At 52.1% G+C, this 24,705-nt stretch overlaps 2 protein-coding genes across 14 annotated transcripts in view; one reads left to right on the top strand and one right to left on the bottom strand.

Annotated features, from left to right (window-relative positions):
• The window catches only part of TMEM53 (transmembrane protein 53), a 39,438-nt gene extending 34,100 nt beyond the window's left edge, over positions 1 to 5,338 (top strand). For all 3 annotated transcript variants that reach the window (XR_010138408.1, XR_010138410.1, XR_010138411.1), the window contains one exon: positions 4,119 to 5,338. The gene's annotated coding sequence lies outside the window, so the exon portion shown is untranslated. The remainder of the gene's footprint in view (positions 1 to 4,118) is intronic.
• Positions 1 to 24,705, bottom strand: part of RNF220 (ring finger protein 220) — a 248,549-nt gene that overhangs the window by 11,138 nt on the left and 212,706 nt on the right. For 5 of the 11 annotated variants that reach the window (XM_054555981.2, XM_054555898.2, XM_054555844.1 and 2 more), the window contains exons 4-8: positions 17,774 to 17,819; positions 14,179 to 14,280; positions 8,194 to 8,236; positions 4,910 to 5,031; positions 4,414 to 4,546 (exon numbers count right to left, since the gene is read on the bottom strand). In XM_054555981.2, the coding sequence (XP_054411956.1) occupies positions 4,414 to 4,546; positions 4,910 to 5,031; positions 8,194 to 8,236; positions 14,179 to 14,280; positions 17,774 to 17,819 (446 nt within the window). Of the gene's footprint in view, positions 1 to 4,413; positions 4,547 to 4,909; positions 5,032 to 8,193; positions 8,237 to 8,370; positions 8,626 to 14,178; positions 14,281 to 17,773; positions 17,820 to 24,705 lie in introns of those variants that run through there. The other 6 variants (NM_001377028.1, XM_054556020.2, XM_063726152.1 and 3 more) reach the window with 3 other exon arrangements.

A 24,705-nucleotide genomic window follows, 5' to 3' on the forward strand; every position in this document is an offset into this window, starting at 1 on the left:
AACGCGTTTCACTGCCTTACGTCAGGAGAGACGCAGAGAGACAGACGCCGTTTAAAACCATTGATACTTGCTCCTTCTGCCTGCACTCCCTCTGTCCTAGCTTAACAATTGTGTTCCAAAAGGCGATTAAATCCCGTCAGTTGCCACGGGGGACAGAAGGTGCCTTGCTCCTTGCCACCTCTCCTCACCCCTCCCAACAGGCGACAGAGATAACTAAAGATGGTAGGGAGTCACAAGGCAGCAGCCCAACCCTCTCCACTCCAAGACTGCCTCCAGCAGTGTGCTGTTCCAACACCTGTCACTGGCTGGACCAGAAGCAGAGCTGCACTGGGGGACATTTTTAGCACCTGGGGCTCCCTTCTTTTGAGAACCAGCACACCAAAGGAGGCAGCAGCTAGGTAGGGCAGGGCCTATGTGCCCATGCCCTGGGGCTTACAATACCTCTTACCCCCTTGCCCCATACTTCTGGCGCTGAAGTTTTATCAAGAAATAGCCAGATAAAAGATTTGTGCCAGGCCGGGTGTGGTGGCTCATACCCGTAACCCCAGCACTTTGAGAGGCCGAGGTGGGCAGATCACCTGAGGTCAGGAGTTCAATACCAGCCTGGCCAACATGGTGAAACCCCGTCTCTACTAAAAATACAAAAATTAGCTGGGTATAGTGGCACATGCCTGTAATCCCAGCTACTCGGGAGGCTGAGGCAGGAGAATCTCTCGAACCCAGGAGGTGGAGGTTGCAGTGAGCCGAAATCATGCCACTGCACTCTAGCCTCCAGCCTGGGTGACAAAGCGAGACTCTCTCTCAAATAAAATAAAATAAAAAAAGAAGAGAAAAGATTTGTGCCACAGCTGCTCTTGCCTGTTTGCTTCATGACTTCTCATCCAGCTACTTGGAACCAGCTTAAATGTAAGGAACTCATGAAAGATAAGAAACGCTTCAGGCCAGGACCTGAGCAGGACAAAGACCCTGCACTGCTGACTGTCTTAACACCCTTCTTTTCCCAACCCACTCCATCTGTTTGGTTCAAAAGGGCTTCATGCTGGATTTTAGCAACGCATTCACCACCAGGGCTTAAAGATACAGCTGCAGCCTTCCATTTCCTGTGAAGCTTCCTGGGAAATTTCTCCATCTCACCACTCTTGTGCCCACATCATTGCCACCTTATTTGAAACCAATCATTCCCATGTCCTCTTTCCAGCATGTCCCTTCCAGATATGAGGAGCTCTGGGCTCCCCAGTGCAGTTGGGTGAACTCTCACTGGCAAGCAACACACAGGAGGCACCACGGTTCACCACTATAGGTCTCTTCTCCAGGATCCAGGAGCTGGATGGAGGACACGAGAGGAAAGGCACGGCTCCTTAGTCACACACCTCCTTACACTACAGCTGGAAGCAGGCTTGTCTTAAGGGCTGTATAGTTAGGTTCCCCTGTAGTCTGCTTCTCTGGCCTAGACGCCCCTTGCTCTGCCCAGGTTTGGCATGGTACCCAAGAAAAACATCCTTTCTCCCTAACTGCGGATCTCTTTTAGTGGAATGTTGGTGGCACATTAGGCTCTGTGTGCTGTCCTTTATGTAAAGAGCAGTAGCAGGTTAGAAAATCTATGGTTCTGAAAGGACAATCAACAGCTTAGGCACACAGCTTAAGTATTTCTTCTAGAATTGGGAAGGTCAGAGTGCCTCCTAGGCAGCAAAAATTCCTTCCAACTTACTTTCTTGAAGTAATACCTATTTCCTTTAGTCTTTTCAAAAATCTATTTCCAGTGGGACCTACTTCAGTGCTCACCTGCTCTGTCTGGTTCTTTATTTTGTCCTAAAATACCAATCCGAGCACAGGCCTGAGATATCTGGAGCTCCTCCTCAGTAACCACAGGTCCCCATCTCTAAGGCCTGTTGCCCTCAGCCAAGTGTCTCCACCGAAACTCTTGCCCGTTCACTGCTTCCCACAGCAGATTACATTTGAGGTAACCGATCTGATCCATCAGATCAACCTCCAGGGGCCTGGTGGGAAGCTTTGCTGAGGATGACGAAGAGGCCCTAGTCTGGGAGGAGGGATGGGGGTGATCGGATACAGGAACTTATCTGCAATTCTTCACTTCTTTCATATCTAACAACGACAGCAATCTCTGTTCTGTCAGCACGCACAGCGCCGTTTAAATGGGCCTCGCCACTCGCCTGCTCATCCTGCCTCTGCCTCCTTCTCTCTGAAGTCGGCTGGGCAGCTTCTTCAGCTGGCGTTATCACTCCCTCTAACCGGTCTTGGCAGGCAATCTAATTCCTCCTGAAAAGGTCACCGCCATTTTAACTGCCTTTCAATCACATTAAGCACGCGCTGCGCGGCTTGCGGCCCGGCCCGCCCGGCGGGCGATCAATGCGCTGCACTGACACCAGCCCGCCTGGCGGGGCCACACCCAACCCCCCAAGAGTTGGGGCCTATCGGTCCTGGCCAGGGAGGGTAGGCTGACAGATGGCCAGCTTTTGCAGACAGGGTTTTGGGGGCAGAGGCAGTAGGGATCAGCCAGGGCCTCCCTTTGATAGCCCCCCCACCGAGGAGCCTCAGCCTCCACCGCTCCACTGCGCCCCGCTCTCTGCCTCGTGGCCCCCGCTGATCTCGCTGTAAAACAGCCTTTCAAGTCTGCCTGTCTTTTGACTGCACTAAGCTGTTTAAGAGGCGGCAGCAGCTTCTATCAGGAAAGCTGGAGCAATTCTCTGCAGATAAAGGCACCTCCGGCCCCTGTTCCCTCTTCAAGTCTCACTCTCATTCTCGCTCTCCAAATCGCTCAAAGAAAAGCCCCCTTTGAACTCCCCTCAGGAATTCTTGAAAGGAACAACCTCACAGTGTAAACACTCAGGGAAAACGGATACCCGCCCAGGGCCTAAGAGCCCCTCACATTGCTCTGCAAGTGCATCCCGGCACAGGGGAAATACTCTTGTCAAATCAGCAGGCGCTTTGCAGCTTTATCCTCCGTAAGCCCTGTCTGGTGCCCAGAAGCCATCAGGTCCAGGTCTGTGCCAAGGAACCTAAGAAGTTGCCACAGCAATGGAGGATGTGAGCAGTTGCAGCTGCCAACATAGCTAACCAGAGCAGCACGCTGGAACTGACCCTGTGTGGCTGCTATCGGACACCCATGTGTCCAACCCATGGGACAGACAATTGTCAGCCCTGCTGCTCACTCTTCTAGGGCCTCAGATACTCTAAGGCTCCAGTGTACTGGCAAACACTCTCCAGCTCTGGTTCAGGGAGACGGTTTGATCTGACTAACCTTCCTGATTTATGTTTTGGCTTGCCCCTAAACACTTGGGTAATGTGAGACGCCCAGAGGCATAATGTCCCATCTGGGCTCTTAGCCCCTTCGTGGAACCAGTCTGCACTGGACGGCCCTGCAGAGACCACTCCTCAGCATCTGCCCAGGTAGCATGGCCTCACGGAGGCAGAGAACTTCTTCCCAGCTGCTGTGAGATTCCCCAGGGACCATACACAGCAACACTCCCAAAGGTGTTGCCCAGAGAGAGAGGCAGACGGGAAGCAGATTGGCTCGCTTAATGACCACAAGCTGCAGTACCAGCTGTGCTCGTGCACAGAAAGAGAGAAGAGCTGGAGGCCAAGAGGCAGACAGCTCCCCTTTTCCCCTGCCCAAGGCTGGGGAGTGTAACAAGTCACTAACCCTGGGCACCCAACCAATTCTGCTGTCTGACCTGGTGGGGGGTGCCAAGCCTTGCTCCTCCAAGGAGCTGGGAGGGCACTGAAGATGGGCAGGGCCCTGCACACTCCTTTGCAGCAACTGGGGAGAGCCCAAGGGAAGGAGGGAGCAGCTGGGCCCAGGCCCCTCTTGCTTCAGGGCAGAGGGCGCCCAGGGAGAAGGGATGGGATCAGAGCTAAAATTAGATTCACCAATGAAGCTCATGGGAGGTCAAATTTTGCCATAACTCACTCTCTCCTCTGTAACTGATTTCCCTGACATAGGGCTGAAGAGGAGGAGGAGGAAAATCCAATGTGTTTGCCTGGAAGCCCTCAGGGCCCCCAGTGCTGGAGGTGTACAGCAGGTTGCTGGATTCTCATTTATCAGCCTTAAGAGGGATGGAGTGATAAATGCATAACCGTCCCTTTAATATTTTATGCAGGTGCTAACGCGGCTTGGCTGTCACCTTCAATGCATCACCCGAAGCTGAGAGCCCCCCCTCGTCATTCCTAGCTTGCAGCCTCACAATTCCATTTCCCCACCCAAATACATCCATTTTAATATGCACATCACAGGCAGGCAGCACGGTCACAAAGGAGCCCCACCAGCAGCAGTCCCCACGTGGTGGAACGGATGGATGACCAGCCACCAGCCTCGGCCTCTTGGCTCCCAACAGATGGATACCCAGCAGAGGCCTGGCACCAGAGTGCCACTGTCTATGTGTCAGCTGCTTGTACCTCGGAAGCCACCTTCCAGGAGAGTGGTGGCCCGTATCCGCTTCTGTCCACACCACTCATACTCCTCAAAGCGGTTGTTGTTCTCATGCTCGATGTCCACAGCATCATCCTCAGCCATGCAGGAGCCTTCCCTCTGTGAAGAGCAGAGCAGGATCATGCTGGGCCCAGGCCATCCCCACCTGCTCCCCGCAGTCTGCGACGAAGGCACAGCTCTAGCCCCAGCTGTGGTGTGCCAAGTGGGCCCTCAGCTCTAGGGCTCCTTTGAAGCAAACCAATTTAGAGGTCAAAGACCTGGGCCTCTTCCCACTAGTTTTCCACTGGAGCCCAAGGAGGGAATGAGTGAGAGTGAAAGCAAAGGGAGAGAGCAGTGGACAGAAGGGAAGAAGCTGCTGAGACCACATGGAGACCCCGAGAGCCCACAGATTCAGGGGCAGTCAGCAGCTAGTGTCGGGGGAAGGGAGCGGGGAAGGAAGGTGGGTGGTGATGGCCCCTCTACCTTAGAAAGGCAATGCTCCACATGCCTACTCATCTCCTGCTCCGATCCTGCCAGGGGGCGGTTGCACAGGGGACATACCTGCCCTTCATCTTGCTTCCTCCGTTTCATTTTCCCAATCCGAGCTGCACGGGGAAACCGAAAACAAAGCACAGAACAAGCAGACGGTCACTGCAGCCCCCAGGGTCCCAGTAGAGCTGACACAACCTGACCTCTTGCCAGCCATTGGCCTTTTTATTCAGTGCCTGATCTGGCCCTCATCTTGAAGTACCTCCTGCTCCTTTGGGGACTGGGCTTTGCCAAGAACACCTGGGGAGGAGACTGGTGCTAACTAAGCCAGTGAGTAAGTCCACACTTTGGCTGCAGCTGGTGCAAGGTCTACCCGTACCTTTCTATTTGCAGTGTTTAATAAAAGTACAATGAGCAAAGACACTCCATGTTGCTGGGTATCTCTCCAGAAGGCCAAGACCATGAACTCTTTTGGTGTCAGGAAATACAGCTCTAAAGAGCATCTCTTGACTAGAAGCTAACCCCTCCAGTGGCCTGACTTGGCCTGCTGTTCACTTATCAGCTAAATCCTCTTTTGTTCCTGGGCCAAGAGCCCTGAGGTACAGCTCCTAGCATCCCACCTAGAATCTTACCAGGAAGAATTTCTCTGAGGTCCACTAATCCCATTTTACAGAAGAGGAGACTGAGGCCCAGTCATAAAGGTAAGACAGTCTGGGTCAGACCTTTGGCAGCCAGGTCAGAAGGCTCAGGGAACCCTGAGAAGGTAGCCCTTATTGTGCCCACCCGAACCTGTTCCATCATTTCTAATCAGTACAGAGGGGCTGGCAGGCCCTGGAGGCAGAGGGCTGCCTGCCATGTTGTCCCACAGGGGGCTCAGTTCCAAAGTGCACACTGCAGGCCCACAGCACTGCTAATTAATGCTGAGCAATGCAATCATTTCTAATTAGCTCACTAATCCCTCTCTGTAGCCCTCCTGTCACTGAAGCAGGAAGGAGTCAAAACAAGAAACTCTGTTCCCTCTATTCCCTTCCAGAATGCCACAGCAGGATCAGAGATGGCTACTCTGGGACCAGACTGATGGGGAGTGGGGAGAGGCAGCAAAGGAGGGAAAGGTTCCCCAATGCAGGGCCAGGAAGAACTTTCTCATGGACAGTGACCCTGACGGGAAGCTCATGAATGCAATCTAGGAGGGGAACACAGGTGAGAGCTGCTATGTTACAATTTAAGCTTCTACTGTGTGTCAGGCTCACAGCCAAGTACCTTACCCAAGATAGCTCATTTACTACCACTTGCTGAAACTAGATTGCATTGTCCCATTTTAACAGATGAAGAAACCCGAAGCTTAGAGAGATCAAGGTACGTGTCCAAGTAGCTAAAAAGTGGCAAAGGCAAGATAGGAAACCAGACCCGACTTCACAACCTAGAATGCCCTCCTGTTCCAACAGGACCTCCTAACTGAGCAGCATCAACAAAGACTGGTCCCAGTGAGTGTGCTAGGGCTCCAGCTCCTGCCTGTCGTGAGCCTGAGGCAGGGAGCTACTCCAACTCCAAAACAGAGCAACCCCAGAAAGACCCAAACCAAAAGGAAAGCTACCATCCTGCCAGAACTGGGCATGGAGTTTGAGGAAACTTGGTCTGTAGCCCAGTCCATCTCTTCACTCTCCTGTGTTTTTACTATAGGTAACATGACTGTGTCCTAGTGCCTCACTTGACTTTGTGGACACAGATCGAGAACTGTTCACTTTGGCTGCCCTAACTCTTGGAATCTCAGACTTAGGTAGCCTTGACACTCTAGAGCCAGGACTGGGATGGAGAATGGACATGAAACATCAGAAAGGCTTTGAGCAAAGGACCCTGAGAGTTCTAGAAGTGTAGTGTGGAGCAGTGTGCCAACACAAAGCTTCCTCCCTACCATGCCTACACCAAGGGAATGCCTCCCTGGGGAAGAAGGTGCTGATGATACCACAATGTTCAATGACTAAGGAAATGAATTGCATGGAATGGTCAAGAAAGGCACAATACTGGATGCGCTCCTTGCTCAGGACACGCAGGCCAGCAGATGATCCCTTGTCGTCCCTGGAAAGCACCCCGATGGACTGGACTTCATCTGGAAAGTCTCAGAGAAGGAAGGCAGGTTTGGTTTTCACCTTCCCATTCATCTTCTAAATCCTGAATTAAGCTTACCAAAGTGTGGTAGGGAAAGTTCTGTTCTCTATCCAGAGGCTACGTACGAGTAGGAAGAATCAAAGCATTTGCCAAGGAGGTAGCATGTCATGGTTGAAGAAACACGGGCTTTGGTGGGAAACAAACTTCAATTGAATCATGGCTCAGTTATATCGCAGCTGTGTACTTTTAAACAAACCACTTTCACCTCTCAGAGCCTGTTTTCTTATTCACAAAAGGTGTGTAATACTCTTCTCAGAGGCGTTGTGAGAATGGTGCTTAACATGGCGCCAGCCCATCATGAATTTCTCCCTTTTCCAGACTAGGGCTCAGCCTGGCAGCAGAAACCAAGTGATAAGAGCTGGGGATCTTGAACTCCATGGCCTCTCTCACTTACCAGCTGGCCCAGAGACCCTAAACCCCTTACAGCCACCCCCCAGATACCACACCCTAGTAAGCACAAAAAGCTAGGATCATTCAATTGTATTCAGCAAACAGGAATGCTCCAGAGGTTTGAATCCAAAAGGGGGGCTGCTAGGTAGTGCATACACGGCCTGCTTTCAGAGAAGGCCTCTAAGAGCTGTCGAGCCCACGCTGATCACCTTTGTGAAATGTGGGCCGACTGATAACTCAAAGAGCCCTGGGATGAGTTAGTTCCTGTTGCCGTGGGAACTCCAGATCTCACTGTATTGTCAAGTCTCAGCAGAGAGGCTGTATTCACACTACTGGGCACTGATTAAAAACTGGAAGAAAAACATTCTCAGCGCCCTGCAGGTTTGTATAGTGAGGTCCCAGCAGTTTGCAAATTCAAAGCTGAGCTCCCGAGTAGAATTGTGTAGCTCGTTCCTCATTCTCCGGCACTTATTGCCCCCCCCGCCCCCAGGGTTCTTCAGGGCCTTTAGAGAGGTTTGGGCAAGAGCTGGGAGCCATACCTCCATTAGACAGACGGGGAAACTGAGAGCGGCAGCTTTGGTTTGCACATACTCAGGCGCCGTGACTGCGAAGAAGCCAACGGGCCCCAAAGTCGAAGAGACCCAGGCAAGCCAGGAGCGGCAGGCAGTGAGGGAGGGAGGAGGCCGGGGGTGGGGCGGAGGGAGGGGCCGGGCAGGACTCACCATTCAGTCGGGTCTGCCGGTTGGCTCGTACTCGCAGAAAGGTCTAGGAGAAGATCGCGGGCAGATGCAAGAAAAGAAAAGAGAGCGTCAGGCGCGGCCTGGAGTCCTGGCCCCCGCCCCAGCACCGGACCCCCGACCAAACCTGCTCCGCCCCAAACAGCCCGTAAACAAACCTACTTCCTCCCTCCCGCCGGCCCCTCTGCTCCTCCGGCCGCTCCGGGCTCTTGGCATAGCCGCCGGGCGCTGCTCTAACGGGACCCCGTGGCCGCTGCGCGGTGCCGCCCCAGCCCTGGCCTCCGGCGCTCTGGGCCCCACGGCCGCCCGGCCGGCGAGGGCGGCGATGCGGGCGGATTCCCCCCGGCTGCCCGGCGGCGGCGGCACTTCAGCTCCCAGCGGCGGCGGCGGCCATGTTGGCCCTGATCACGTGATCTGCCGCCGTCGCGCGCTGGGGGTGAAAGTTCACAATGTGGCGGGGGCGGCCGGACCGAGACCAGGAAGCTGCCGTTTGTACTCCGGTAGCAACCGGCAGAAGCCACCCCGGGGTCCCTCCCACCGCCCGTGAAGCCTGCCCACCCCATCTTTAGCGGCTGAGAAGTCCTTCCACCCTACTCCACGCCCCCTCCCGCTGCGAGGCTCCTTCCGCCCCACCGCCCGGCCCCGGCTCCCGCCTCCTGTGCCTGCCTTTCTCGCGGCTGCCCTTAGGGCAGAGGCATCGCGTTGGGCGCTTTGCAGGGGACAAGGCGTCCGAATTCCCTATCGTCTGTGGGCGATCCCCGCCCAACCCCTAGGCCATCCAGTTCTGTTATCAGAGGACTCCCAACATGTCAGCTGTCTGCTGCACGGCCCCTGGAGCTCCCATAGGCACTGTATACCCACACGGCCAACATGCCAACATGGAACTCAGTATCCTCCAAACAGAGGCCTTTCTCTTGGGTTCCCTATTCATAAGAGGAAGCCACTATCTACTCAGGTGTGCCCACAGAGGAAAGTTGAGAGTCGTCCTGGACCCCACCTTCTCCATCCCTCACACTCAATCCTTCTCTAGATCCTGAAAGTTTACATTGAAAGGTCGCTAATTTTCTCATCGCCACCTCTGTATCTCCTACTCATCCTTCCAGGTCTAACTGAAAAATAGCTTTGCCTTGTGTAAGAGTACATTCATCTCTGCGCCGTTATTATCGCTTGTGAAGTTTTTATCAGTGGACTGACCACTTCAGGGTTGGGGCCGTGTGTGAGTTATTTGGGTGAACCCAGAGCCCAGCATGGCGCTGGGCATAGGCAAGTCAGCCCTGAGTTCTTCCATGGTTGTACCTACCTTGGTTGTCGTTGGGCTCCAGTCATACATAATCTTACGAGCTCTCTAAATTTGCAGCTGTTCCCGTCTCATCTTTTGGTCTCTAGCTTCTCTCTCTGCAACCCAACCTCCACACGACACACAATGTGATCTTTCTATTGGACAAAATTAACCCTCTCCTTCTTTAAATCCTTCAGTGCTTCTCCACCAAGACATATAGGCCTTCCCTGTCTGCCTTGCCAGACTCTTCTCCCACTCCTGTTCTCTCCCTTTACATTCCTGACACTCAGCTTTGCAGAGCTAACTAGCTCTTTGAGCACTCCATGCTCTGCACTCCAGGCCAGAGAGCCTCCATGCCCTCCAGTATCCCCTGCTTGGTTAACTGTTGTTCATCCTGAAGGACTCTGGCAAGACTTAGTTTTGTCCCCCAAGCCTGGGTTTGATGCCTCCTCTGAGTTTTCGCAGTTCCACTGCTTCTCTTTGATCATGTATATTTTGACTGTTTGTTTACATGTCTGTCCCTTGTACTTGGGAGGTCATTTCTAGCCATTTACCCAGCACAGCGTCTTGCATGAAGGAGACACCAGTGGGAAGGGGAGAAAGACTTTATGAGATAAGCCCTGAGCCCAGTGATGGGTTGGGAAACAATCTCGGATTTAGGGCCAAACAGACTCAAGCAGACTCAAGTTCAAGTCCTAATTCTGTTACTTACAATTCGTATGTTCTTAGAAGAGTCACCTCTTTCTAGGCCTGTTTCCTTGGTAATAGATTGGGCATGATGAATACAGTTGCTATGAGGTTTAAGTGAGGTAATGATAAAGAGGGTTAGTTAGTCAACAGGGGCTAAGTAAATGAGAATTCAAACCAGAAACCAAGGCTGGGCACGATGGCTCATGCCTTTTAATCTTAGCACTTTGGGAGGTCAATGCAGGAGGATTGCTTGAGCCCAGGAGTTCAAGACCAGCCTGGGCAATATAGTGAGACCCTGTCTCTATAAAAAACAAAAACAAAACCCCAGAAACCAATACCCCCTGCTTTCAAGGCCTAGCTCAGTGACTTTAAAAATCTGACATAGCTGAACAACTACTACATGCCAGGCCTTGTGTAAAGAGCAAGGGATGTGATACCCAGCTAGTCTCTGGGTTGCTTTCCAGCTTCACCTACTAACTTTCCTTGCATTCTACTTTCTAACAAAACCAAACTGCTAGCAGGTCCCCAGATACATCATTCTGTTACACCTCTATGTTTTCTACATAGTGTTGCCTTTATATCTGGAGTAACCTTTCTTCCTTGTCTGCCAAGTGAACTTCTGTTCCTTCTCTGAGTCAATTTTCAGTCATTACCTCCTGTGTGAAGCTTGCTCTGATTTTCTCCTCCTTCTACTGTAGTATCCTAGAAACGTATTCTTTATTATTAATTTTTTTATTTTATATTTTTAGTAGAGACAGGGTTTTGCCATGTTGCCCAGGCTGATCTTGAACTCCTGGCCTCAAGCAGTCCACTTGCGTTGGCCTTCCAAAGTGCTGGGATTACAGGCATGAGCCACTGTGCCTGGCCCCTAGAAACTTATTTATACTCCTGTCATAGCACTCAAAACACTGGACCATAATTGTCTATCTGCAAATCTAACCCCTTGAAGGCAAGGACACTAAGCTGAACATGAGTGAGTACTAGATAAATGTTTGAATAAAGGAAGGATAAGACAAGGTCCTTGCCTTGGAGAAACTCCAAGTCTAGTGGAGTCAGATTCATTGTGAAAGATTAAATACGGCCAGAATTATTTGCATCTTCTCGTATCAAGAGCTGCCTTTCCTCATCCCTTGATTATGGGCTAGCTTTGTGACTTGTTCTGCTTAATAGAAAGTGGTGGAAGTGATGTGTGAGTTCCAGATTCTAGGCCTCATGAGGCCTTGCAGCTTTGGCATTTACCCTCTTGGTGTGACACTGCCCTGAGACTGCTAAGTAAGAAAGTTGATTGAACATACTGGAGGATGAGAGGCCACATGGAAGACAGCCAAGACACCCAATCTCCCAAACATGCGGTGAGGCCATTTTAGACTTTCCAGCCCAGCCAGTCCTCCAGGATGAATGAGCTGCATGAGTGAGGAAATGCCCAGTCAACCACAGCATCATAAATAATGAGTTGTGTTAAGCCACTAAGTTTTGGGATGGTTTGTAGATAATGGAAACAAACCTAAACAGGTGATCACAATGTAGGGTGATGGGGCAATAACCAGGACACACAAGGGTCATGAGATAGCTAATCCAAAAAGACTTCCCAGAGGAGATGATATTTGGGCAGGATTTGGAAGGATAAATAGAAATTTGATGTAGTGGGGTAAAACAGTTCTGTTAGAAGAAATAGCATGTGAAAAGACATAGACGCAAGAAAGGAATGCCTCATCCAGGGAGTGTTTAGCATTAGTTCAGTGAGCATAGCCCATAGGATTCATGGACAGTATTTGGAATGGAAGCTGGAAATATAGGTTAAATCTATATCACAGAAGGCCTTGCTGCCATGATAAAGAGCTTCCGCTTTATCTTGTAGGACACAACCTAGTTTGATTTGCCCTTTAGGAGGTGTGCTTAGAGTCTAGAACAGGGTCTTGGGTCTTAACCTGGGCTTCAGAGATCTCTAAGTGGTATTTGGGATGGGATCTAGAGCTTTCCTAACCTCCTGAAGTTGTATGTATAATACTGCATGTGTGTGTGCCTGTGTGTATGTAAAAACACATGCATATGTTTTTAGGCAAGAGAGTCCATAGCTTTCCTCATAGTCTCTAGGAGATAAAAGAAATACTGACATTTGTGGGGAGGAAGGTGGGTCAGGGAGTTGAGGCATTGTTGCCTGATGGTTACTCTTTCCTAGTTGAACAGATGGCAAGGCGCATGCCGTGAGTGCAGTACAGAGGACAGGCCTCTGAAGGTGGGGCTGTCTATTCCTCCGGACCAGAATGCTCTGGAACAAAGCCTTGTCTCTGTTCCCTCTCAGATCAGAATTCCCTGGGGTCTGGTCATTTCTCTGCTTTGAACCAGGGTTGTCTGGATCGGGGCAGTGTCTCTCAGGGGCTTACTGGGCTTCCTTTCTGAAACTGGGGTTCCCTTAGAGAGAGCAGGGATCCCTTCCCAGGGCTTGCACTTTGGGCTATGCAGTTTGAGTCCCATGCGAAGGCATTCGGCGGAGTCTGTCCAGCCGTGCTGGGCACTCTACTCTCCAAGCTCTGCACCCTGTGCCAGGCCAGGCTGTGTCAGCTAGAAGGAAGGAGTGCAGAGAGAACACCTTTCTCTAATTCCCACAAAGGGTCAGGTGTGCCAGCAGGGCCCCTGGTTCTCTACCCCAGCTTACAGGTCCCTGCAGCCCTGTCTTTCCGTATCAGATCAGGGCTGTTCTTCCCTTCTCACACTGGGCCTCCCTGAGAAGCCCTGTTGCCATTTGGATAAATGTTCCTTGGAATAGGGCACTGTTCTCTTTCATCTAACGGCTCTGGGGTTCTTAAAGACAGCGCTCTGCCTCTCCTTAGACAAAAGTTTTGGGGGAAGTTCTTTGTCCTTTCTACTCCAGAGAAGGTCCATTTATAGCTAAGATGCTACCCTTAGGCCCCTCTGCTATGATCTTGTAGGACTGTGTGATGACTCCCTTCCTAGTTGCCCAAGACACTCACAGGCAGTGTCTGCCTATCTCTCTATCTGGGCCTGATACCAAGGTTTGGCGGAATTGAATGGTTATTTGCTTAAGGTATCATGCTTTTTTTTTTTTGAGATGGAGTCTTGCTCTGTCACCCAGGCTGGAGTACAATGGCGCGGTCTCAGCTCACTGCAACCTCTGCCTCCCGGGTTCAAGTGATTCTCCTGCCTCAGCCTCCAGAGTAGCTGGGATTACAGGCGCCCGCCACCATGCCTGGCTAATTTTTGTATTTTTAGTAGAGACGAGGTTTCACCATGTTGGCCAGGCTGGTCTCGAATTGCTGACCTTGTGATCCGCCCGCCTCGGCCTCTCAAAGTGCTGGGATTACAGGCGTGAGCCACCATGCCCGACCTTTTTTTTTTTTTTTTTGAAATGGAGTATCACTCTATCGCCAGGCTGGAGTGCCGTGGTGCGATCTTGGCTCACTGCAACCTCCATCTTCTGGGTTCAAGCGATTCTTCTGCCTCAGCCTCCCAAGTAGCTGGGACTACAGGCACACGCTACCATGCCCAGCTAATTTTTGTATTTTCAGCAGAGATGGGGTCTCACCATGTTGGCCAGGATGGTCTTGATCTCTTGACCTCATGATCTGCCTGCCTCAGCCTCCCAAAGTGCTGAGATTACAGGCGTGAGCCACCGCACCTGGCCGGTATCATGCTTTTGAAGTCTGAAATCTTCAGGTGATTCTGGGCTATGTATCTGGGTCCCTTATGAAACCAAACCCCATAGGATACTTCCTGATGGATAGAATGATTCAGAGGTGCTCAGAGCCCATGGAGCCCATGTGACCTTGGCATCTCTCCCTAAAATCCATCTATTTAAGGCCTATTCCCTGACACCTAAGCCTCCTGAGTTCACTTAGGGGCACGGGACACAGAGGGAACCAAACCCAGTTCAGGCCTCTCCTGTGGCCTACGGAGGAGAGGAGGAGTTAGCACCAGGCAGTCTCTTGAAGCCCTCCCCCAGATAAGCTTGCTTCTCATGGCCACTCACCATCCCTCCTCACCTGGTATCTGTCTGAGTGGTGGAGGTCATCGGTGGCAGATGAGTGGGGTGATGCCGTTGGAGACTCTCCTTCCCTCTTGATGGAAGCAGACAACAGGAGGGACTGGAAGAAGAAAAAGGACATGTGGCCTCAGGCCAAATGAGACCTACAGTCAGTCCCTAGAGTTCCCAGTCCTGTGGCGCTTTGGGGAGCCAGGCAAAGAGAAGGAGGCTGAGGGATAGAAAGACCACTCTTGAGATTCTAAAGGCATGGGGTCAAGTCCTGGGAGTGTGGTTGTGGGAGAGCACGGCTTGGTTTTAGGGATGGGTAGAGACCCCTTGAGGGACCCTGCTTAGGCTAATCCGTGTCCCAGTGGAGCGAGACTCCCAGTCCACTCCCAGTAGGCTGAGACTATATATGTTTTGTTTTCCCCTGGAGAGCAGAGACTCTGGGATCCCCATGAAGGGTTGTGGGTAAAGTCATATACCCGCTACCCCGCCTGCCCTTAGGACAGGCTGATGGCAGCCCCACGATGGAGACAGTAAATTAAATAGCATGTGAGTTTCCCACATGCAGCTAGGGATGTACGCTGGTCCATTTATCCCGGTGCTACGGTGATGACCCCAGCAAAAACCCCAGCAAAACTAATCCCCCCATGTCAATCTTGTATGGCTTCTTCTACATACGCCTGCAGTTTAGATTAATAAACTGTCTGCTTGAAATTGTGTGCAAGCACCACAATTCTAAATACCACATGGCACATTCTGCCTGAGAGCCAGCTCTTGCCAAGGCCTGGTCAGCTGCAAACTGGGGGCCTGGAGGCCTGAAAGCAATCCATACTTCCTCCCCCCACCTTCTCCAGCCTGTACAGCTCTGAGGCGGAAGCACACAATTCCCTAGGAGTCCTCCCCAGCTTAGAAAACCACGCCAAATCGCCAGTGACAGCCCAAAGAAAGCAATTTGGGAAAGATGGAGCAGCCATTTATCCTTCATCTCCGGCTGAGCCTTAGGATGTGACCCGCATGCGGTGGCCATGCTGCACATCCTCAGGCAAGGGCCCTGGAAAGGGAAGGGACAGCTGCTGGTCTGGCAGGGCTCCCTGACTTGCCCATACCCCAGGAGTTGGAGGAGAGAAGAGGCTGGAAAGGGCCTGTATGGGATTCTCTGCAACGTGGAGCTCCTTCTTCACCCATCCAAGCCCAGTGGGAGGCCTCATGGGTGACCCAGCCCTCAGCTCAGATAGGAGGTGCTCTCGGGCAATGTTCTTCTCCTTCTCTGGTCCCAAGGAAGATGCTAACGAGGGGGAACAGTGTGGGTCACCCCGACCTCCGGCCCATGAAAAAGCTCCTGTTTGTGCGCTCTCTCTCTCTCTCTCTCTCTCATTCTCTCTAGGTTAGAAGCCCTGAGAGGCCTCGGCATTACACCTGGGGCAAGCGGAATAAAAAAAGGTCACTGGCGCTTTTTAAACATGGACCAAAAAGCAGTAAAATGTGTTTTGAAAAAAAAATCCCGGCATTAAATCATGACTTTTTGCCTGGCTCTTCGCCTCATTAAAAGTGGCCTTTTGGAAGGTAAAATTATCATTGTAAGCGATAAGATCTTTAAGAAAATAATTCACGGCTTCTTCACCCTTTAATATGATAGCCGCCACCGGCTAATTTTTTTCTTAATGGCAACGAGGCCATCAATCTTGTCTAAGGCCCCCTCGCCCTCTCCTCCTCCCTCCCTCCTTCTCCCTGTCCTTTCAGTCTCTTGCTTGAACCTTCTCTCTCTCGCCTCTTCCACTCATGACCTGCTTCCCTAAAGCCTAGGTCAAGGCAGAGGATAGACCCTGAACTGTTCAGCTTTGGGGGTGTGGGCATATATCTGGAAGTGGGTGAGCAAGTGTCCCTTGTCTCTGTGTCTGATGGTCAGTATGCCTGTGTCTGTGGTTTCAGGACACATGTTTAAGACTTCCTATGTCTGTATTCTGACCTGAGTGTGTGTGTGGGTCTGCATATGTGGGGAGCTAGGGACGGAGGTAGACTGTGTCTGCCAGGGGTTTGTCCTTAGAACACAGGCCTCACTGATGTCCAAGTCCCCAGCCCTGCCAGCCATGCTCAGGTGTCAGCTGTCACCTGTGGTGGCTGACTTGGAAGCTTGTCTCTGATTTTCCTGAACCACACCATTAAATGCTGCAGGCTGGGCCACACTCAGTGAGTGTAGCTCCCTACCTCTGTGAGTCTGCAGCTGTCTGGCACCCCCAGCCTTCCCTTTCTCTTTGGGGCTTTGCCTCCTTGGCCAAGACCTACACCCACCCAAGGCAGGGCTAGGTGCTCTGCTCCTCCTCTCCCAGCTTGCTGCAGGTGAGCAGTTTTCTAAACAAAGGTACACGATCCATTCCTATACCTTTGAAAGGCTTGCAGGGTATTTGGGCCTACCCCATGGAAGTGACACTTGTCACTCTGGCTCCTTTCCCAAAACTGCCCTCTTAGAGGTCACCAGTCACTGCCAGACTTCTAAATACAACAGGCCCCTTCTCCCATCTTTCCCTGTTTGACTGCTGACCACCTGATACATTTAGAAACTTTTTTCCTTAGGATCCTGAGATACCACGCTCTCCTGTGCCCCCTCTTAACTCACTGAGCGTTCCTCCTCTGTCGCCTTCCCTGCCTCCTGGACCTTATCTTGACACCAAGTGCAGGAGTCCCTCAGATTCTCACCTTGGCCTTTGCTCTAATCTCTCCAAACACTCTCCTTCACTGATTCCACCCATTCCCAAATCTTCCATAGTCATTCCTCACTCCCTATAAAACGGGCTAGGGGTGGCCTCCCGCTCTGAATAATTGTGGGAAAAAGGATGCAGCCTTCTACCGAAGAATGGGGAAGGAGATACTCAGTGAGTGAGGGTTTGGTTCTCCCCATGTATCCATCCCCTCAAAACCACCTTTGGGTAAGTAGTACCCACTGTGTCTGTGGCCATCTTTGAGGAGTTCTTGATACAAATGTCATTGTGCTAAGGCCTCTTGGCCCCTCCTTTGAGCCAGATATTTGCTCTTCACTTTCCCCTTCTCCATCTGATGCTTTCAAGTCTTTCTCCCACAGGGTTTGTTCAGAGAGGCAGACTAGCTCCCCAAATGAGTCCAGCCTCTTCCTTGGTTCCTTGTTGCCCTCAGGACAAAGTACACACAAACACACACACACGCACACACCTGCACATTCATACACCCCCATGCCCCCATAGTCTGGCTTCTAGGGCCCTGCACTATCTTGACCTGCCTTTCTTTATTTTTCTTCATCAGCTATAGCTCACTTTCTTCCTTTGTCTTCTCACCCTTAGTGTCTGGGTCACCCACATCTCCTAGGCCATTCTTGGCTCTGACCCCTCTCCTGGCTGGAAGAGGAGGAAGTCAGATGAGCATACTCTTACTCACGCACAGACCACACACACTTACACACACACACGGTGCAGCCCTAGGCCTCAGGATGATGTTCAAGACCTGGAGATAGTTGAGGATATTAGAAAAGCTGGAGATAGTTGAGGATACTAGAAAAGCTCCTTTTTATCAGGAGGAACCAGTTCTGGGTAGGCCTAGGTTAGTATGGGCAGGAGGAAAACATGTAATTGGCCACCTACCTTGGGGGTGCCTGGAGCCATGGCATCCTTCAGAAGGGAATTCTTGCTGCCAAGAAAGAAGAGAACAGGGTAACCATTCTACCTGCCGCCCAGGGCATGCAACGGTAGAGTAGCAAGAAGACCCCAAAGACAGAGAAGGCATAGCCAGCCTAGCCCAGCCCAGCTCAGCCAAGCTCCACCCAGTCCTTTCAATCCCAGTGGCCCAGCCTAGCTCAGCCTCTCTCACAGGCCAAGGGCTAGTGCTGGCCCCTGGGAGGGAGACACAGACACTAAGCATGGTAGATTTCCCAGTGGATCTGAAGAAAGGGGCTTTACCTGACTCCTCGTATCAGCCCTGAAGATTCTGCCTGTCCTGGAGACCCCCTTCTCTCCACCCCCTGTCCCCAGCCCGCTCTTAGCTCCCGTGGGATTGGGGTGATGGAGCTGACATGGCTCTTGTCAATTCTCCCTCCAACATGCTGCAAACTGTGTTAGGCCGGGAATGATCTCCCCCTGATTCAATTTGTCAGCCCCAGGCCCTCCGGCATCGGGCGCGGCAGGCAGGCGGGAGCTGGGCCCTGAAATATGGTGGGTGGCTCAGAGCAGGCGGGGGCTGGGGTGGGAGGTGATGGATGGGCTGTGGGGGAGGCGAGGACTGTGTTTAATAACAAAATTGGTATGCAAGGCCACATCCCGCGCTAAGCATGAGTGATCCAGAGCCACAAAGTATTACAAATCCCTGCTAAACAGATGCTGACAATGGAACAAGACGTATCAAATCAGATCCACTTCAGAAACATTAATATCCCTGTTCCTGTCCCTCCCTGCCTGCTGTCCCCACTACACTCGCCACATCTGTGCTTGCACATTCATGCGCGTGCACTCACACACACACACATGCTCACAGAAGTGCTGGCTGATGAATGCACGGAGGCAGACACAGCCCATTAACATAGGGTCCCCGCACAGACACACATATGAGGTATAACATATAGCACACCTGCAGATATACCCAGAAAGCACAAGAACACACAGACACACATCCGAGGCAGAATGCATCGGGCACATAGGGACTTAACGAGTGTAGACATAAGGAACATCCACAGATGAGCTCAGACACCCACAGGGCCAGACACAGACATACCGGACATGCCAGCAAAAGCACAGGCAGATTCAGATGCAGCAGTGACTCTCAATGGGGGACAGGGGAGAAGGGGAAGGGATGTTTGCCTGCTCAGGGGACATCCAGCAATGTCTGGAGACATTTTTGATTGTCAAAACTTGAGCGGAGGGAGGGGAGGTTGCTACTGGCATGGAGTAGGTAGAAGATGTTAAACAGCCTACAGTGTACCAGACAGCCCCTCACAGCAAAGAATTATCTGACCCCAAATGTCAACTGTGCCGAGGTTGAGAAACCCTGGTATAAAGGTGCACACACATATATCCATAGACTTCCTATAATTCTGCCAGCAGGCACAGATATAACCAGTCACACCTGGAGACTCATACACGCATACAGATGCACAGGCCCACAGAGGCATATTCCCAGACACATGTCCATAAAGACAGATTTATGGTCCGGCGCAGTGGCTCATGCCTGTAATCCCAGCACTTTGTGAGGCCGAGGCTGGTGGATCGCCTGAGGTCAGGAGTTCGAGACCAGCCTGGCCAACATAGTGAAACCCCATCTCTACTAAAAATACAAAAATTAGCTGGGTGTGGTGGCAGGCGCCTGTAATCCCAGCTACTCGGGAGGCTGAGGCAGGAGAATCGCTTGAATCCAGGAGGGAGAAGTTGGAGTGAGCCGAGATTGCGCCACTGTACTCCAGCCTGGGCAACAAGAGTGAGACTTTGTCTCAAAAAAAAAAAAAAAAGATTCACAACAGCCACACAGATTAGATGAGAGCTGCTCGTGTGCACAAGTCCAATAAACACATGCGTAGATATGGACACCTGTGTGTACCAACACACACCCAGATGCATATGTACCCACAAATGTAGACACATATGCACACACACACACATAACATATGTATATCCCAGTGCAGAGGCCACCAGGCCCAGCAGCAGAGTGAGGCCAATGTCTGAGTGTAAAAACAGAGCTGTCAGCCAGTCTAATCACACAGTGGGGGCATCACAGACTAGGAAGGCTAGCTACAACAGGTTCCATTCAATTATGTTTTGCTCATAAATGGTTCATGCCAGCCCTGATGTAGGCACTGGGGATTCAAGGAGGGCACGGAGCTGCTTTTGAGAGCAACTAGTTTTTGAGTTTATGGCTTTTATCATTTGTTCACTCCTTCATTCACTCAGTAAACAAATACTGCCATCACCATTTCCGGTACGGAAATGAGGTATCTACTGTACAACACCATGCTTGCTCTGCCTGGCCTAGGATAAAAGTATTATCTCCAGTTGTATCAGGTGACAGCAGAAAAGGAAGGAATGAACAATGATTGTGCACCCACTGTATGTGACAGGCGCAGGCCTTAATATGTGTTACCTCATTGAAACTTCGCAAAATCTCTACAAAGTTGACTACCAGGTCAAATGACATTTCTATGGTCACACAGTCCGTGGAGGGTTTGGGATTTGAGTTGGTGTCTGGCCAAGCCCACAGTGCTGGCTTTTAATTGCCCATGCTGCCTCCCTAAAGACACTCAGCTCTTAGGATAGAGGGCAGAATCCAGTTCTTTTTCCTTGCTTGCTGTGTGACTTTGGGGAGGGAACTGCTGACTCTGGGCTTCAGTTTGCTCTGCTGGTGAACAGAAACAGGGACATTCAGGGTCAGAATGTCCAGCCTGTCACTTGGCGATCCACTCCTCTGGATCTTTTCCTAGCAACACTCTTCGCTGTCCCTTGCATTGCATTGGTACTACCTTGAGACTCCTTGCCTCTCTCTGAGCAAGGGACCCCCTCCCTATCTTCCCTCCACCAACCTGATTACCTCCCAGTGTGCTTGGCCCCCAGAGGCTGAGGAGTCTGCTGAAGGGCCTGCCTCATAGAAGAGAGGTCTGAGGCCCGCAACTGTAAGCAGCCTGGCTCCCGCCCAGCCCATCAGCTCTGCCTTCGTCCCTCCCTATTTCCACAGCCCGCCCCCAACGATTTCCTCCCTTGCTCAGTCACTCGCTGCCTAGTGATCCATGGGTTTTAAATTATAACTGGGACCCAGGAAACGCTTTCCTAAGTACAATATTCATGGGCTGGGCTGACACTTTTAATTAAGGTGATTTACACTGAATTATCCTTGGAAATAAAGAAATGGTGCGCTGCCCGGGAATAAACCATCATCACCAGCCGCCTTTGTAAGTTACACTTCGTTTTAATCTATTTGGGGAATTGTTTATCTAGTTCATTACCCAACCAAACACCGAGGCCGGCCTTAAATAAGGCTTAAGTGGGGGTGGGGGCACTGCCATCTCCACACCCCGCCTCTTCTCTAGAGTCACCCAGCCTCCCTCTGGCTTCTTTGAGCCCTTTTAAAGTGCTGGCCAGAGAGCTGGCTTCCCAGCCCAGAGGCCAGATCTTGAGAGGCTCCAGAAACCTCCCAGAGAATATCTCTAAGCTCAGGCCCCACCAAGCCAAGCCCAACTTTTAGCTTTGTGCAATCTCTCCATGCCCAAGCTACTTCATCTCTCTGGGTGGAAACTCCTGCCTGAGGGCCACTGGGAAGTCTGGGGGCCAACTCCTTCCTCCAACCCTGCCCTTCAACCTCCAGCCCCCATCTATCTATGTCCCTGCCTGTCTCTCCACACATCCAGTCCCTCCCCCATCACCATCCCAGAGACATCTTAGGCTGAGCTTGCCCAACATCCCCTCCTTCCCTCAGACACTTGCTTCTCTGCCACCATCACTCTCCCAATCATTCAAGTTAGAAAGCTTCCTCCCAATAAGCACCCCAACTAAGTCCTGTGGCTTCTTCCTCCACCTCGTCTCTCGTCATTCCCTCTTCTGCATCCCCACTGCCACTGCCACTGTCCTGGGTCAGCCTCACCAACTTTCCCCTGGACCCCGGCCAACCTCCTCCCTTGCCTCCTGCTTCTTCCCCCAACCTACACTCCACACTGGCCTTGCAACCATGCCCCTCCCACTTGTCTCTCTCTGAGCAAGCTTCACCCTGGCTCATGAATGTTCGGCTTACTCTCCACCCCATCAAGGACGTCCTCCAGCATTGAAGGCCCTCCACAGTCTGTCCTCCATCTAACTTTGCCCGCCTTGTTCTACCTGGCCAAGTTCTGGGGTCTGATGGAACCCCTGTGAAGGGGTTGAGAAGGGGAAAGATAAAGGATGGGGTGAGGGAGAGAGTGTTGGCACAGCCTCTGATCTCAGATGGAAAAGTGCTTTGAAAAGTGTAAGGACTTTGCCAAAGGAAGTTCTGATTGCTCTTCCTGTAAGTGTCTGTGCACCCATGTACCTGTGGGAATGACACCCATGGGACAAGGCTTCTTTCAGGGTGTGTGTGTGGGCACATCTATGTGTTGGAATGAGTGTGTGTGTGCACCTGCGTGTCCTGTATATGTTTGTGTCTGTGTCTGAAACACAGCCAGCCCTGGCTCTGGAGCTGGAAGGTCCCTGCTTCTCTCTGTGAGCCCGTGAGTGTGCCTGACATAGCAGCCTGCTCCTAGTGGGGTGTGCTTTGTGCTGTTGGGCAAAGGGAGGCAGGAGGTGGAACACCAGGCCAGTCTGAAGAGCCCCTTAGGAAGCAGTCAAGTGGAGGGGGGACATGTCCAGGTTGATGGAGGGCACCTGGCAGCAGCATCCACAGACTCAGGAACTGGCTAAGCTGAGGAAGGCCAGGGAGGGCAAAGGAGGCAATGGAGGCAAAGGCAGGGTAGGAAAGGAAAGGGGACAATTGGAGGAGAGAAGAGGGAAGAGCCAGCAGGGGACAGAAGGGCTGGGGCAGAGAGGAGAGGGGAGGGGAGGAGGGGGAGCTGGGGAGGAAGCCTCCAACCATGTGCCTTTGGTGGATGGGGCTGCCCTCATGTGGGCTCTGCCAGTACCCTGGAAGTGAGGCACACACAGGCTCTGCCCTCCTGTGCGCCTCAGTTTCCCCATCTGTGAAATGGCTGGTTTCAGGCCCCTCTGCTTAGGGAGCTGATGGTGGGGAGTGGAGAGGGTGTCTCAGGAACCCCAGTGTGTCATCTTTTCCCAACCTCCTCTGCTGTCTTGGCTTCCCGAGAGCGGGCAGGGGCGGGGCAAGGGCAGCCAAGGCTGGGGCCCTCCCCGCGCTCCCCGCTGCGCAGCCGTCAGCCCGGAGGGAGCTGACACGCTCCTTGGGAATTTATCACGCACCCAATTACAATGTTAATTGGCAAGTTCCTGAAATCAATTAATTCGCAAATTTTTTCCAATTAAAAATCCAGATAAATCACGAGGGCGGCGGCGGGCCGGTCCAGCCCGCAGTCCGGTGGGCGCAGCGGCCGCAGGGAGGGAGGGCGAGAGAAGCGAGGGGAGGGGGCGCGGGCGCGGCTGCCCTTGAACGCCTTTGCCGGCCGGTCCGACTGTCAGCGCGCCGGGCGCGGCGGGGCCGAGACAGATAAAACCATCGACCCGTCGCCGCCAGCGCTTCGGCTTTATCGATCCGACGGGAATTTCACTTGCTGTGCAGATCCCGCTGTCCGGCTGTCAGACACCCGGTTGGAGGGGGGCGCGTGCCGGGGGCGCAGGGCGTGCACAGACGGAGGGGGCATGGGCGTAGGGGTGCTAGGCTGGGCCGCGACGTGAGGGGTGCAGATGCGGGGACGCAAGACATAGTCGCGAGAAGCATGGAGCTTGGGGTGGGGAAATGGACACGGGGATGCTCTGGGAGGATGTGGGGGATAAGGGGGTTGTACAGGGTCATGGGTAGGGGTGTGGAAAAAGGAAGGCTGTTGGCAGAAGTGCATGCCCTGGACATTGCAGGTGTGGAGCACTTGGGACTGCACTGTAGTGTGGCCCTCACCGAGGAGGCAGAGAGAGAGCTGGGGGCCTCCATTCTCCAGGCCCTTAGGGGGCACACTGCTTTTACAAGGCTGGGCATGCTCCTCTATCCTCTGCCTCTATTCTCTGACCCTGTTAGGAGAAGTCCTCCTCTGGGAGCAAATTACACAGGACCCCTCCTGGACAGCCAAAATATGGAACTTAGCTGCAGAAGGATTTTTTTTTTTCTACTTTCTGCCACTGGCAGGCCAATCCCAGGTGTGTGTGGGGGGGGTAGGGATGGGCAGTGATTAAGAGCAGCGGTACTTGAGTCAGATTACTTTAGGTTTGAATCTTATCTTCATCACTTACTAGCTGTGCACCCTTAGAGATGTCACTTAACTCCTCTGCTCCTCAGTTTCTTCCTTTGCAAAATGGGAGCAATTATTATCACCTACTTCAGAGGGTTGTTGTGAAGATTAAATAAATTAATGCAATGTAAAGTACTCGGCACATAGTGAGCGTTCAACAAGGATTATTATTGTTATCACTGGTATAGTCTTATATGCCCATGGATTCTTTCATACTCCTCCCTTCAATGGGTAGCGCTTCTAGAGTTTAATTCTTCTCCCTTGAGAATGAGCTGGATTTGACAACTTGCTCCTAGTGAACAGAATAGAATAGAATAGAGTAGAAACAACAGTGTGTGACTTCCCAGACTAGATCATAAGAAGCACTGTAGCATCCTCCTTAGTTCTCTCTTGGACTGCATGCTCTGTGGGAAGTCAGCTGCCATGTCATAGGGAAATTCAAGCTGTCCTATGCAGAGACCCACACATGGGGGAACTGAGGCCTCCTGCCAATAGCCATGTGAGTGAGCGTCTTGGAAGCAGATCCTGCAGTCCCAGTCAGATCTTCAGATGACTGTTGCCTTGGTTGACATCTTGACTGCAACTTAACGAGAGACTCCCAGCCAATAGCCACTACTACCCACAACCATCCAGCTAAGCTGTTCCTGAACTGATGACCACAGAAACTGGGATAATAAATGTGTG

The sequence above is a fragment of the Pongo abelii genome, chromosome 1, assembly GCF_028885655.2.
Source record: "Pongo abelii isolate AG06213 chromosome 1, NHGRI_mPonAbe1-v2.0_pri, whole genome shotgun sequence".
In the NCBI taxonomy this organism is placed as follows: Eukaryota; Metazoa; Chordata; class Mammalia; order Primates; family Hominidae; genus Pongo; species Pongo abelii.